The sequence below is a fragment of the Labeo rohita genome, chromosome 18 (genome assembly GCF_022985175.1).
Source record: "Labeo rohita strain BAU-BD-2019 chromosome 18, IGBB_LRoh.1.0, whole genome shotgun sequence".
Taxonomy (NCBI): domain Eukaryota; kingdom Metazoa; phylum Chordata; class Actinopteri; order Cypriniformes; family Cyprinidae; genus Labeo; species Labeo rohita.
Window position 1 is genome coordinate 16,289,111 of NC_066886.1, and position 12,983 is coordinate 16,302,093.

Consider the following 12,983-nt stretch of genomic DNA (forward strand, 5'->3'; position numbering starts at 1 on the left):
AACTATTCAGGATGGTCCAGTTTTACAGATGGTTTTAGGACTCCATGGTAACGTGTGGGAGGTGTCAATAAACAAATAAATAAATGCAGGATGCAGTTATAATGATAAAGGAAAAACAACACGTATATTTGTGGGTGTAGGAGCTCGTGTGCTTGTTTTTGCCTGACGGGTCTGACAGGTTTGATTTATTGGTAAAACCTAGCAGCATTTCACAACGTGGCTCTAATATACTCTAGTGGTGCCAAGATCAATTCAATCACAGTGGAAGCGCAATGAAAATGAGTGGCGTCTATTTTGCAGCTTGCACAGCAGTCTGTAAAATTCCTCCGTGTCATAGACTAAATTTGCTAAAGTCTGATTAGAATAGCATTGATCAACATAGAAACAGGCCAAATTAATTACATTATATGCAAAAATATATATTTAATTCTATCTATCCACTCAATAAACCATCTAAGTTCAAGTCTGTTTTCAAAACTTTCAAACAAGTTTGTCTTGACAAACTTTGGAAATGGACTTCTTAATGGATTTTAATTTTACTTCAATTTAAACAGAAAATATGTATCCTGTTTGTTTGAATTGCTCTACTGTATGGGAGCCCTTTCCGTTACTAAATAGTAAATAAAAAAGGTAATTTCGAGTTTTTATCTCACAGTTCTGACTTTTTTCTCACAATTGCGAGTTTACATCTTGCAATTCTGACTTTTTTTCTCAGAACTGTGAGATATAAACTCGCAATTGTGAGCAATGAAGTCAGAATTGCGAGATATAAACAAGCAATTCTGACTTTTTTTCTCAGAATTGTGTGATATAAACTTATAAAGTCAGAACTGCGAGATATAAGCTCAGTTCTGATTAAAAAAAGTTAGAATTGCCTTTTTATATCTCGCAATTGTGACTTTTTTTCTCAGAATTGCGAGTTTATATTGTAATTCTGACTTTAGAACACAGAGTTGCGAGTTAAGTCACATTTTTGAGATATAAACTCGCAATTCTGAGAAAATACTAGTCTTTTTTCTCTCAGAACTGGACGTTAAGTCAGAATTGCGAGATATAAACTCGCAATTGCAAGAAAAATGTCAGAATTGCAAGATACAAACATGCAGTTCTGAGAAAAAGTCAGAATTGTGAGTTTATATCACGCAATTCTGAGGAAAAAAGTATGAATTGCCTGACTTCATTTCTCAGAATTGCACATTTATATCTCACAATTCAGAAAAAAAGTCATAATTGCTAGGAAAAAGTCAGAATTGTGAGATAAAAAGTCGCAATTATCTTTTTTATTTTTAATTCAATGGGGAATTAAAGGGGCGTTTCCTTTTATTGCATTTTATATTGAACCACACATTAATTCAACACAAAAAAAACAACCTTGATATGTTCAAATCAGTGTCACATGGCACAGTGCGTACAGGTTTTAATGTGTTGCTTTTGTTGTAGGGTGAAAAAAACAACTCCTATAAGTAAGTAAACAAGAGACATTCCTTCCTCACATGTTACAATGTGCCACCTGAGAAGCTACGTGATGCATGCGGCTGGATATGAATGGACTGTTTCCACTTGATGCACGTTTTGGAAGCCGTCCATGAGTGGCACGTAGTGCAGGTCTCTACTGCTTCAGACATGCCTGATCACCTCCAGCCACAAAGAATTAAACACCATGTGCATGCTATATATTATACTGAGGATAAGCCAATTTTAGGCGATGGTAATAAATCAAGAAGTATTACAGTTACATAAACCAAAAATAAACACAATGGAGTGATGTTTGCAACTTTCACTCGTAAATAGCAGACAACAACCATGAGATTCCGTCTGTATCTTCTGTAAATGCATTTCCCAGCTTTACCAGTAGAAAATGCCTGGGTAAGCACAGAGCTCTAGTGTAAACCGCTTATAGGTGTCTTTTTAAATAGCTTTCTAATGCGCTTTAAGCACTGCAGCATAGTGTGTATCAAAGAGAGGAACAAAAGAAGAGAGGCTGAGCAGATGTAGTTTCTCCTCCCACAAACCCTGATCCTTCTTGATAGGCACATAATGAGAAGCAGGCAAGCATTCACACTGTAACACACACACACACATCCCCATTCATTATTCACGCCAGATTAGCTCTTTATTAGAGTCGAGGGAAGGTGGAAACCAGCAAAGGGAGAGAAATGTTTGTGCAACTGGAATGGTGGGACGGCCCTTTGGACAAATGTGTGCCAGTCTGCAGATCGGAGTGTGTTTTACATCACTGTACAGGTTTAGACTTCATAGGCTTTTCATCGGTCGGTTGAAGTTTGCAGTGTGACCACAACAGTTTCCTCAATTTAATTTAAATGGTGTTGCACACACTGAACAGTTCATTGGTAATTTCAGCCATTTAAACAGTAGAGAATCGTTTATTATAAGTGTGTGCCAAATATAGAAATCTGCACAAAACTGCACTTGACTGATATCTGTGTATTTGGTTATACCAACATTTTCAGTTTACTAAGAAATTATGCAAATCATGTCCATGAATATCTGCTAAACGCAAATTACATTTTTGTGTAAATTTACACATTACACATTTACACATTAAGTGGCTGGTTAAACTTGACCATGTTTGGTTATAAAAAAGGCACAAGCTTATGTTTAGTGAATTCAGCTCTGGACACTTTCTGTTCATTCAGGTTTACCTGCATGGCATTCGCCATTAGGGTAAGTGACAGTGTATAAAGAGACACAGACACACCGGAACACGCTCAAACAGAGAGAATTAGCAGGTTTCCTTGTGGCATTAGACAGGCAGATGAGAAACAGCAGTGAAAAGAACAGCTGCATTCTTTCTTACAATACAGCGTGATCCTGGGGACAACACAAGAACAAACAGCAAAGGACAAGAGGAACAAAGTGTTACAAGAAAATGGTAGCCAGTAGAAAGATCTAAGGAATGACAAATGAGACAAGAAGAGAAATGAAGAGACGAGACGTTAAAAAGAAATGAGACAAGATGAGAGTACTAAGGAGACACAAGATGAGACAAAACAAGACCAGAATAAAAGTGAAGAAATTAAACGAGAAGAGACGTAAAAAGAGGCAAAGAAAAGAGATGAGAAGTCAATTAAAGAGACAAGATGAGAGCTTAAAACAATGAGAAGTAAAAAAAAAAAAAAAACAGAAGACAATTAAAAAGACGAGACAACGAGAGACAGAAAATGAGACAAAAAGAGTAAGGAAGAGGAAGGATGGGTCAAGATGAGAAGACAAGTCAGAAGATGATTCCAGAGACGAGACAATGAGAGACATAAAATTAGACAAAAAATTGTGTAAAGAAAGGACAAGAAAGGACAAGTCAAGACAAAATGAGAAGAGGAGACATAAGAACAGTCAATATAATAAGACAAGACAAAATGAGAAAGGAAGACGAGACAAAACAAGAAGAGAAGAGATTAAACTAAATGAAAAGAAAGGACAAAATAAGAAAAGAAGACACAAGACAAGTCAAGATGAGAAGACAAGACAAAATGAGAAGTAAAGAGAAGAAATGAGACAAGAACAGAAGACAATTAAATGGATGAGACAATGAGAGAGACAGAATGAGATGAAAAGAGTAGGGTAGAGAAAGGATGAAAACAAGAAGAGAAAGCAATTAAAGAAGACAAGATAAAACAAAAAAAAGAAAAGAAAACAAGACAAAATGAGAAAGAAGACAAGACAAAACAAAAAGCGAAGAGATTAAACAAAACAAGAAGAAGGGACAAAATGAGAAAAAATACATGAAAAAGAAAATGAGAAGTAAATGAGACGAAAAGAGTAGGGTAGAGAAAGGACAAGTCAAGATGAGAAGGCAAGACAAAATGAGAAGACACAAGAACAGTCAAGATGATAAGACAAAATGAGAAGATCAAACAAAACAAGAAAGGAAGAGCAATGACTATGAGAACAGAAAACAAGAAGAGAAGATAAGAAAACAAAAAAAAAAAAAACAAATTTAAGATGAGAAGACAAGACAAAATGAGAAGTAAAGAGAAGAGATGAGACAAGCACATAAAACATTTAAGGAGACAAGACCAGGAGAGATATGAAATGTGACAAAAAGAGAGGAAATCTTTTCTCAAGATGTGTCAAGATGAGAAGACAGAATGAGAAGTGAGAATGAGACAAAATGAGAAAGAGCAAAGGCAAAACAAGAAAGGAAGAGAAGAGAATACAAGAAGAGAAGATAAGACAAGACAAAATGAGAAGACAAGAGAAAACAAAAGAGAAGAGAAAACAAGACAAAATGAAAAAGAAGAGACGACAAAACAAGAAGAGATGAGATTAGACAAAATGAGAAAACAAAACAAGAAAATAATAATAAGAAGGATAAGAGACAAGATAAGTCAAGAAGAGAAGAAAAGGCAAAATGAGAAGAGTCAAGATGAAAAGAAGAAACTAGAAGAGAAGAGAAGAGAAGAGAAGAGAAGAGAAGAGAAGAGAAGATGTTTTTTACTGGCAGGAGAACAAGACCTCCAGGTAGACCCTCAAAAGAAATGATCGACATGTTCAGGCAGGTTTAGTAGGTTTAGTATAACCCCATCACATCCTGAACCAAAATGAAGGTGAGAAGTAAATGTGGAAAGGATGCACAGGCGTAAATGAATAGAGGTTGACTTAAACTCTTTGTCCAACATAATGAAGACACACAGGACAAACACTGCAAGCCCAAGACTTATGTCTCTGCACAAAAAAAGATTTGTGGACTTGGAAACAAGGACTAAATAGTCTCATTTCCACTTCAAACTACGCAACATGCGATTGTATGTATTAAATGTCGCACGCCACTGCTTTTACAAAACCGACGCTTTTGTCTTAAAAGGCGTCAACAATTTCCGTCACAAAAGATTGTACCTTAGTGATGAAAACCATCATCTAACACGATCAATAGTGCTATAGTAACATAGTAAGCCATAGTGCACTGTGTTTACAGACTCATTGTGCCTCTTCTCTTCACAATCCACGAAGCCTGCAAAAACATGAATGGACGCACCCAAAGTCGCCTGCGATTCACGCGAGAGGAAATGGTTTGTCTTTAGCATGACAGATGTTATGTTAGAGATGCAGCTAAGGGATCATTATGAGCGAGAGGGGACGTATTATGCTGGTGAAGAATAGTGAGACCACTCTAAAGTTTTAAATAGATGCTTTGTTGTTCTTCGATGACTGATGTGGAGATGCATGTGTATGTTGCACATTGTGTTCACAGTGGCACAGAGGTTTTGTAAACACTGTAATCCACCTCCACACAAACACACCGGAGGCCAGCATGAACCAATCAGCCCTTGATATCTGCTTTCTGTTTATCAACACTTTAGCAAGTGTTACTGTCTGTAGGAGATGACAGGATCTTCAGCCCATAGCTCCCTCAAAGCTCTTAAGTCAGCTCCACATCAGACTTTATTTATAGTCTCTTACCAGTCTGCTCTTTTACAAACTTTAAGTAAATGGGCAGAGTGAGTGTCTGTGCACTTACTGTAAGAGAAACTGAGGCGAGGAGTGACGTCGTCTTCTGCTGCTTGACCCCATCCAACCAGGAGGAGAAATAGGATAGAGACACGTGTCATGTTTAGTGTCCACATTTTGCTCCTTCTGTCTCAATGTGTTTTCTCTCTGGATTTTCTGGCGCTCATTAAGATCTTTCCCCTTGCTGGTTTATTTTTCTTCTTCTCCTCAAACTCCAGAAAAGGAGAACCGTGTACGGATGGGACGACTGGCGGTCACCTTCGTAGGGCCTCACAATGGTGGATTTCCACCAAAAAACAAGTCCTCAAGGACAGTGGTAAAGCCCAAATCAGTCTCCATGTGCTTGTGTAGATTCCTACACAGGCTTTTCAAATATCTGCAACAAACAAGACACAAGAATAGTCACATTAAGTTGGGATAAGAAGTTTTATTACTGGTGGGAAAAATTTAATCTAGGAATGCCTGAATAGTGAATCCGTATTCAGAAAGGCATGGAAAACGAATAACGCGTTCTATGGAGGCCTTATAGGGACCTGGTTAGCCACTTCCTCACGGTAGCCTGTTACATTACAGTACATAACATTTAACTTACCACATAAACAGAGTAAAGAGAGATGACTGATAGGACCAACTTGATCACATGACAAAAACATACCCGTGTTGTTCATGAGTCCCTTGTTTGTCCTGAATAGCTAAACTGCCGCTGTTCTTCAGAAAAATCCTTCAGGTCCCTCAAATTCTTTGGTTTTTCAGCATATTTGTGTATTTGAAGCGTTTCCAGCAATGACTGTATGATTTTGAGATCCATCTTTTCACACTGAGGACAACTGAGGGACTCGTATGGAACTATTACAGAAGGTTCAAACGCTCTCTGATGCTCCCGAAGGAAAAACGATGCATTAAGAGACAAGGTATGAAAACTTTTGAACAGAATGAAAATGTGTGCATTTTTCTTATTTTGCCTAAATATCATATATATATATTTTTTTTATTTATTACTGCCCTTCAGAAGCTACTTTCCCAGAAGACAGATTAACCCTCTGGGGTGTGAGGGTGTTTTGGGGCCCTGGAGAAGTTTTGACATGCCCTGACATTTGTGCTTTTTTCAGTATCTTAAAAACATATTCATGGCTAAAGTCTGGTTACACTATAATCAGCAATTACCCTAATAATCAGTTAAAATTACCCTGATCTTCAAATTCAAAAGGTTTTCACCCCCGGCTCTTAATGCATCGTTTCTCCTTCTGGAGCATCACTGAGCATTTGAACCTTCCATAATAGTTGCATACGAGTCCCTCAGTTGTAAAAAGATGGATCTCAAAATCACAGTCATTGTTGGAAAGGGTTCAAATACACAAAAATGCTGAAAAATTGCCCTAAAAACCTTTGTGGGACCTGAAGGATTTTTCTGAAGAACAGCAGGCAGTTCAACGGTTCAGGACAATCAAGGGACTCACTAACAATACAGTACTAAGAATTAAGTGTATGAAAACTTTTGAACAGGTCAATTTTTATAAATTCAACTATTATTTTCTCTTGTGGACTATAAAACATCTTTTATGTGAAATATCTTATTCAGCCTGGTACTATATAAAAAATAACATGCATTTTGCATAATCCCTCCTATTTTGGTAAAATAATTAACATTTTGCAGATTCTGCAAGGTGTATGTAAATGTTTGAGCTCAACTGTATATGCTTAGTTAGGACTGACCCTGTTTAAGCCAGCCTAAGTTGGTTTCCTGGTCTTAGCTGGTTTAGCTGGGACGCTAAAAGCCGAAAGTGCCCCAAACCCCTTTCAAACTAACAAAACGCTTAGACTAAATTAAGACCATGTGTATAGAGTTCGTTTCACAAGCATTTATCTATTTCTAAATGAAGCAAACATCCTCTTCATGCTACGCTAAACCCACAATACAGTGTGAGCAAGTCCCATTATGTCACGCTTGATAGCACCAGGAGATGTGAAACCTCAAACCAGACGTGTTCTACCTGTACGGTTATATATCACTATAAATCATCAGTAAAGATTTGGATCATGCCAAGAATTATCGCATGAATATAAAATATTTACTCACTGCTCAGCAGGGCACTATGTCTGTGTTTTATTAGCGCTAAAGTGAGCAAGTTTATAGAAAAGTGCTCTTTTTAGCAGAGAAAGAAAGAGCATTCTGGTGCACTTTCGTTTGACGGTGAACATCAGAAACCAGTCTGATCCCACATGGACATTTCTGTTGACGTAAACTGGCCTTCTCAGTATGGCGTAAGGATGATAAGGCAATAAATAAGTACTTCCTGAAAGTGGTGGTATCACTTATGAGACAATGGAAACTCTTTCATTCTCTGTTTACATGTTAGCTTACAAAGTTCGGAGAACAGATGACCCCACTTTACCATAATCACCCACACTGATCATCTGATCATCATTCATCTGTTCCGTTCCATAAATCACTGTTCTGAGAACGGATATTCAACATAATGCCATAAAATGTATAATTTCCAGCCTCCTGCTGAGATGACCTCATTTGCTGCCATTTAGATAAGCAAGGTAAATTCATACATGGAGTTTGACTTCCAGGCAAATGAAATGGTCTGTAAATAAGTTGAATAGCTTTGCACTTGATATGTGATCTACAGCACAGAACCCAACCCTGTCATCAGCCCGATATGTCAGTGGGCTAACACTTAAGTGGTTTCCATTACTCTGGCTATATAGACAAGCCTTTTAAGCACAACCACAAAGCTAATCCAATTGCAAGTCCCATTTAGGTTTAAGATTTAATATCAATGTCAAATGTCTATATTTTATTTTTATGAACTGCCAACAGTAAAGGGCTAACAAATAGGGTGTGGTAAAATCAGAGCTCGAGGAAGGGGAAAAAAGCAGTCTGGCTTTCGCTAGGCATCTGAATGTAACATACTGTATGTCTAAAACATACGTATGTAAAAAAAAAAAAAAGTGCAATTACTGAGTTTTAATCAGGTGTAACCTAGTGATGGGCGATATACCGGTATACAGGATTAACCGGTAGAAATTTGTCAACTGCTTGAGATTTTCTGATTTCATCACTATCGTGGTTACACGCTCACATGACATTATTGTGGCACGTAGTCTTGAAAACATTTTTAAGCATTATAACTTATATGAGCACACTGTCTGAGAGACTCAGAGAGGCACGCACAAAAGTAAAGATGACGCTTACAGAGCGTGTGCAGGAGTATTGAACATTATTGTTTGTGCTTTATAAGCCTTAAATGGTTAAATACACTCACTTATATGCGTCAAAATGCCTTTGGAAGTATCTTTGTAAACACCATAATTTAGGTCTTAAGTGAAAGCAAACAGCTGAGAAAAAAAACACACGTGTAACAGTATAATGGATCTGGGCAGCTCTTAAAGTGATAGCAGTCTAATATTCCTGCTGTTTGTCATTCATGGTAGTCAAACAACAAAAGAGAGAAAATCTCTCACTGCACTAGATGAAATCACATTTGTAAATTTAATAAGAAGAAATATATTTCATTTACACAGTAAAGAATATGCAGTGTTTTTGTACATTTGATTACATTATAATAATTAGTTGAAATTATAATTAGTTTCTTATTCTTATTTAATCGCTGTTTACTTGTCTTCAGTAAGCTTGAGTTTGTTTGTTTGTTTTTTATTTAGGCTAGTAGGCCTACTAGTTTTTGTGATATGGTCACTGCTGACACAAATTATAACATTTCTTTGGTATCAATAATTTTGACATCATAAAACACCTTTTTAAAAGCAAAAATAACTAAATTGTGATACATATATATCGTTACCGTGAAATAAAATTACTCATATCATGATATAAGATTTTGATCATATTCAGGGTTGCCAGGTTTTCACAACAAAACCCACCCAATTGCTACTCAGAACTATGTACTTATATTATCCCAAACGTTTTCAAAGAATGTTTAAATCCAGAGAAATATGCCAATGATGTCATACATGTCAGACAAAAAAAAAGTTTCAACTTAAAAAAGTAAGTATTTGTGATGCCTAAAAAAAAAATTAAGTTTAGTCAACGTGCAATGTTAAGTTGTACTATGTGACAACTTGGATATTTGAGTTGAGAAAACTTAACATTTTGAGGCAGCTTGAACACTTCAAGTTGAAACAACTTTTTTTTTACAGTCTACACCCTCTGTTTTATTTTGTAGAAAGTATGGAAACCCCAAAACACTTTAATATGTTATGCATTTTATTAGACAGGTGACGAACGAACAGAGTAGCATTATAACAGATCTTTCAACACACTCAAATGTATCTAGTATGATAAAAAAGCGCTGTTTTACCTCACACGCATGACCGAAAGGAGCGCAAGCACTGGACAGTGGCCTAAGCAGCTCTGCTGCTTTCAAGCCATGTATCGTGCTCGTCTTTCTTTAGTAATCACTCCAGCGTCCTCGTTTGGCTTCCACGGCTTTCAGCCCCACCCTGCTTCATACTACAGTGACGACAGCTGACTCTCATGATTCCACACTCAATCACAGCGTCATCAAACTACGCTTTTGGTTCTTTATTTGTCTTGAATATACACCCTCTAGTGGCAAAAACTTACATATTGTGCCTTTAAAGTAGCCCATTTACACCGGAAAACCACAGACAACAACACTAGTCATATTGCCCACCCCTAGTCCAACATCAAAGTTTGAGTGTATAGGGGCCATAACGCTTCTGCAGATCATCATATCTATCAGTGCTTTACCTCAAAAAGCCTCAATATTGAGCCAACACTGTAATTTGGCATCAAGCTCTAAGAGTGATACTGCAGGCCAATTTACTGTACAACTGCCAAAACAGCAAGGATGCTTTGCTCTAATATAGACAACATGAGAGCACTAGCTGACAGTCGTTCCTTAATAAAAAGAAGACAGAAGCAAGGCAACTTTTCCATCTGGAGCACGACAGACCTTGGACTCCCACAGGGAAGATTCACGTCCCAAATGGGAAAACTGCTGCTTGTTTAAACAGCTTCTCAAAATTGTATTGGCAGAGCATTAGGAGATAAACTGATTATGAGGGAATGCGGTTTAGATTGTCACAAATAATCTTCTGAAGAACTGTTGAATCATTGATGATTTGGGTTTATCAGCATCAGACAAGTCCTGAAGGCACAAAACACTTATATACCTATACCCATGAACAACATATGGCACATATCAAAAAAATTAGCAGTAAAGGACACAAAAAGTTAATCTGAACTATATCTTCACCTTGAAATGACATTCTAAACTGATAAATAAATCAGCAAAAGTTCACAAATTTCATTGTTTGCTGTGCATTTGCTACACTGTTTCACCACCGACAGATATGAAATCGGCACACTATCTCAGCTCAGACAAGAGATACGTTTACAAGGTCAAACTCCTCCTGCTACTGTCCATATGCTGGGGTTGAAATGTGTCATGCACTGGTCAAGGCTGTGGCTTCAACCATATTGGTGCAGGAGGCTTGCTTACGAAGCGCCATTAGCCTTCCTAGCGCTGGGAACGTTGGAGTGACGTCCCAGTTGACCAATGGCAATGTGATCTCATTAATTTCAAATTTTGACAGGAAGAGGATAAATGCTGCTGGGGTACGTGAGGAGCTGAAGTAGGACGATGAAGTTCTCTCTCAAAGAGATATAATACACATTTCCTTTTTTTTCCACTGTTGGATTAATGCATGAGCCATAAATCATCTCACTACTGGTCCTCAAAGGTGTTTATTGTGATGAATGATCAAATACTGACTACAATTCTTAAATCCTAAAAGGAGCGACCTCAATGAACAAGCATAATGTTTAAACGTTAATCATTCAGTTGGTAGAACTTGTCTAGTTTGGACTGAATTTATGTTTTTTTTTTTTTTTGGTAGGTTTGTTTGGGGGGTGGGTCGATCGCTGTTAGCCAGGAAAAATGACTGATACAGGATGGCTTTAATATGATCTGCAACATGAAAACAAGAATAATTCAGAGACATTTGAAGGGTACTTCTTGGAAAGATCTGAGGACAAAGTGTCCTTTAAATTAAGTTAAAAAAAAAAAAAAAGAGAGAGAGAGAGAGAGACGGGAAATGGTTTGCATTATCATAAAGTAGAAAACTTTCATCCACAGACCACAATAATAATTAAACCGACGGCATGTGTTAACAAGTACATAAATAATCTCTATTCAGTCAATGCCCATACAATAATCTTCCTTCTAATTCTTCCAGTTTGTGAGCCATATGTGACGATGGCATCAAATGTCATTCCCTGTCTTTTATAAAAATAGAAATAGTTTACTACACAAACAACTGTTCAGATTATCAGATGAGATAAAATTATCCTGAAGCAATGCCAAAGGACTAATGCTTTAGATGTGCAATAGTGCTTTCCACTTCCTGGATGGAAAAACAAAACAAAACAAAAACAAAAACAAACAAACAAACAAAAAAACAACTAAAAGCACAACACCCTTAAACTTTTAAAGTTGTTATTGTTTAAAAAAAAAAAACTTTAAACTAAACAAAAAAAAATAGTAACAAAGTGAAAAATTAATGTTAGAGAAATATTAGAAATTTAGAAAAACCTAAATGAAAATTTAAAAATGGCAACTAAATAAAATTTGTTGAATTAATTATACATTAAAAATAAACCAATAATAATTACCAAAACTTAAAAGAATCAGAATTGAAAATACAAAATTAAAATCCAAACCTAATATTATTTATAAAAAAAAACAATAATACTACATAAGTAATACTAAAATTACACATTAAATGTGCCTCATTCATAAAACACAAGCAGAACAAATTTTTGTGTGAATCGTTCATAAAGCCGTCCTGACATAAACTTTCGAATTCATGAAAATGTTCATGTTTTTAAAAATGTTAGTTGGTATGAAAGAAATGTACACCTACTCCCTACCAAGTGTGACTGATGACACTGAATTTTAATGCACTTTAATGCCATATTAATATTTCATATAAGTTCATTTGCCCTTTGTTTTTTTTTTTGTTTTTTTAACTGTAAAGGTCCGAAATTCTCATCCGAAATGTTCGCACGTTAAAAAATAAATGCAAGCCATGATCATGTTTACACACAGCCTCCGACACTTTTGTTCGTCATAAAAAAAAAATTGGGTCGGGTTAAATTTTCCTGCAAATTTTGAAGAATATGAAAAAATGCATATGAAAATTTCATATTCAGGTCCTTGCACACTGAGTTTTTTTTAATATATATCGTCAAAAGTTATATCAAAACACCTCTTAAAATGCTTGTTATGGATGTGAAAATGCAGAAAACTGAACCCGATCTATATTTTTCTATGACGGATGAAAGTTTTTTAGAGGCAGTGTGTCAACATGATTGACACAACGTGAGTTTGTATTTTATTTTTTAACGTGCGGAAGTTTCAGTGTGCAAAGACCTTCACTGTACAACTTTGGGTAAAATGCAGCGCTTGTCACTGTCAATATTTATGAACGATTCACATTCATTAACATACAAACGTTTAACT

General features: G+C 36.4%; 1 protein-coding gene across 2 annotated transcripts in view; it reads right to left on the reverse strand.

Annotated features, from left to right (window-relative positions):
* Positions 1-12,983, reverse strand: part of sema4ba (sema domain, immunoglobulin domain (Ig), transmembrane domain (TM) and short cytoplasmic domain, (semaphorin) 4Ba) — an 89,933-nt gene that overhangs the window by 37,344 nt on the left and 39,606 nt on the right. For both annotated transcript variants that reach the window (XM_051134339.1, XM_051134338.1), the window contains exon 2: positions 5,480-5,845. In XM_051134339.1, coding sequence (XP_050990296.1) covers positions 5,480-5,585 — 106 coding nt within the window. In that variant the 5' untranslated portion in view covers positions 5,586-5,845. The remainder of the gene's footprint in view (positions 1-5,479; positions 5,846-12,983) is intronic.